Source organism: Equus asinus, chromosome 22 (assembly GCF_041296235.1).
Source record: "Equus asinus isolate D_3611 breed Donkey chromosome 22, EquAss-T2T_v2, whole genome shotgun sequence".
NCBI lineage: Eukaryota > Metazoa > Chordata > Mammalia > Perissodactyla > Equidae > Equus > Equus asinus.
Window position 1 is genome coordinate 26530095 of NC_091811.1, and position 3227 is coordinate 26533321.

At 39.9% G+C, this 3227-nt stretch overlaps 1 protein-coding gene across 1 annotated transcript; it reads left to right on the plus strand.

Annotated features, from left to right (window-relative positions):
• Nucleotides 1–516: 516 nt before the first annotated feature.
• Nucleotides 517–1411, plus strand: C22H12orf60 (chromosome 22 C12orf60 homolog). The gene has a single exon (XM_014834229.3). It carries the CDS (start codon nucleotides 517–519, stop codon nucleotides 1246–1248), a length of 732 nt encoding a protein of 243 aa, XP_014689715.3. The 3' UTR covers nucleotides 1249–1411.
• Nucleotides 1412–3227: the final 1816 nt, after the last annotated feature.

Consider the following 3227-nt stretch of genomic DNA (forward strand, 5'->3'; position numbering starts at 1 on the left):
TCAGATGGCCTTGGTCCTCTTTGGAAGGCTGCACTCTCTACTGGCCTGGTCTGCTGTTATCCGCCTTTCAGTTATCTCGTAGTTGCTTTATCTATTCTGTCCAGGATTTTCAGTTGTAATCAGTAAGAAAGATTGGGTGGAGTGCTCTTGCTCTCTCTAAACTGGAACCAGAGCCCCTCTATGTAATTTTTAATGCTTTATCCAATCTTCTCCAGTAGATTCGATAGTTATTGAGGATATGCATATATCAGCATATCCACTTCAGGATCTAGCTAAAAATATTTGATATGTGGTTTAAATTCAATGAAACACCCCTATTCTACTCTGTCTTAATTATTTTTGTTAAAGCATAGGATCATTTCTGCTTTACAGCTTGTGTAGCTTTGCAGTCCTTGACAGGAGTTATCCTGGCATTTAGAGTATACTTTCAGTCTCTTGATGGTTGATAAATATGCTTTCGGTTTTCATTTGGATTACTGCTTTGTTTTGCAGTGCTGAAACAATTTTGTTGGAGAAATGTCTTCAGAGTCAGAAAAGGATAAAGAGAGGCTGTTTCAAGCTGCCAAAACATTCTTCTTTCAAATACAAGATCTTGCTTCCTCCACAAACACACTTACTGAATTGTTTAACAGCAGTATGGATGCCCAGATCATCTTGATGGCTGTGAAAGAAGATGGTCATGTTAAGGATGTCTTTGAACAAATGCTCAACATTTTTAAGGAGATGCAATCTGCAGTGGATGCCAAGCAGGAAAAAATGCAAAAGGAACCTTTATGTTCAAAGATTGCAGCAGCCGTGTGCTCTGTGGTTGAGAAGAGTACCACTGTAAAGGAGTTGCAGCAGTCCGCTAAAGAAATGTTCAAAAATGTCCCTATACCCATCATGGTCTCTGCGCTGAGTGGTAGTAGCATCCTGGGGAATTTGGAATCTTCTCTTTCATTCTTGATGAAATATCCCATCATGAATCTTCGATTAAGTGACTTCTACAGAAAAGACACCAAACCGCAATCAGATGCCAGCACATCTGAGAAAAGCCCAAGTTCAGGTCTACCCAAAACCACTACAGTGGACACCTTGAAAAAGGTGCAGGATGCATTAAAAACTGAGAATGCTGAGAATACCATTGAGTTAGCTGCAGATCAGTTGGAGAAAATTGTCAGCGCTATGGGACCAATCTTAGAGATCCTCCAAAAAGCCATAAAGACAATGGAAGGCAAGATTTCTGTGTCTAAAAAAGCCGATAACTAGAGGGACTGCAACAGAAGTGCTCGTTTCTGTCAGAAAATCAGTTCAAATCCTGTGTTTTTATAGTACTTTTTAAGACCTTTGATGCCAGACATGTGGTCTGTTGGGACATAAGTGCTAAGAGTAGTCACCTGGCAAACCATTTGCCTCAAGTTTTGCTTTATTCAAATAAAAATAAATAATCAAAGAAACTAGCTTTCCTTTCTTTCAAGCCATCTGCTTGAAGTGGCAGATACCAGAAAGAATATATTGTTCAAAAAAATCAAGGTAGCATTACATTTGAGGATGTTTCCAAACATTATGTTTCATCTTAAATCATAATTAAAATGATCCTAATTTCCAATCTTAGTAATTCTATTTCTGGCTACTACAGTGTGAAGTCAAGGTAAATGTAAACATCATCATTAGATAATCTGGCAGAAAGGACCGTTCAAGCCCAGGAAACATAAAATAACCTCTGCATTTTTGTCACTCACAGACCAATTTCTATATACTTCAGTGCCTTGCCTATCATACACCATCACTAAATACTTTTGATATGATTTTTCCAGAAGTAAATGAGAACAATGAATGAGGAGTAATAGAATTTTCCTGCTTATGTGACTAAGACCAGAGCAGATGATTTGTTCTCGTTTGTCTCCTGCTGAGACTTTATGGTTAGGAGATATTAGAGGTTGAAAAATGGAGGTGCTTTAACCTTTCACAAAGCAAAGACCATAACACTAGTAGAAGTAGGATTTCTGAAATGTGCTTGTATTGGGGAAGAAAAGGTAGATAAGTAGTCCATTTGCCTCCCATAAAGTCTTTGGCTCTCATGCATTGTGAATGAGTGTGTGCTCTCCAGATTGGCCTGTTTCACATGATACCTAATAGGAACTTTGTTGTCAGTAAGCATTAATAACTCTAGTTCTTTATTGGAATTTTCCTTCTCAGAATACCTAAGTGTTTTCCTTATTTAAACATTATCTCATTTAAAATTTTAATCCCATTTTCTCCTTTAAAAAGAACCTATTTGCCTACACATGTTAAAAAAAAAAGTCTGAAGCATGAGAAAGTAAAAGGAAAGAAATTGAATGTGAGCGTTTGATGGAGAGGGAGGAAGAAAGTACTCTATTTATGTACTTTTTAGTGATTGCCTGAGATGCAATCACTTCCACCAGCGTTGCCAGATAACCTCCTTAATCAAGGCTGCTTTGAAGTTGCATTTTTGTTGGCTTCAGCCAAGAGCTCAGCTCTAAAGCCAAGGTTGTCATTGTAATTACTATTGTAATCTTAAATAAGGAATCCCTTCCTTGCTCCCAAATTGTATGACCTTCAGAATGTCCTGTGGTGGGGGCCAAGGGCATTTTGACCATTTCCAGGGCTGAGAGGGCCTGGAAAAAGAATAAATTTCAATACCTTAACTCTGCATTTTCTCTCAGCTGAAACCTGGCTTATTTGCAATAGGGATCCATTAAAAGTTGTCTCATCTTGAGCTGATCTATTTGCTAGCCTCCCCTCAAAAATACACATACATAAAGGGGAGAAGGGAGCTGTGGCTCTCATTTTGCTCCTTTTTCTGGACCTCTACGTGTCCAGGGTTTCACCTGCCTTCTCTTGGTTTTAGCATTGTGTCCTAGGATGTTTCCACAGCTGGGGAATTCACAGGGAAATGAATGGGCAAGGACCAAGAGAAGGCCTGGGACAGAGCCTGTCTGTGAAATGACTGCAAGGAAGATGGGTGGCAGTTGCAGGGAAGTCCTCACCAGATGCCAATGAGAATGGCAGCTAGTGTAGCTCTTTGATGTTAGAGATGGGTGGTGCCTGGTTCAATAAAGATGGGTGGTCCTCAGATGCTGCTAGAGCTTGTGATGCTGGTCATCACCCACAGCGTCTCTCATAGACATTTTCCCCCCGCTAGGTGCCACCAATCTGCCTACTCTGATGACTTCTAGTCTGCTGCTGCTTTCTAGCTTGTGGAAATGTTGGAGAAAAGCTGCATT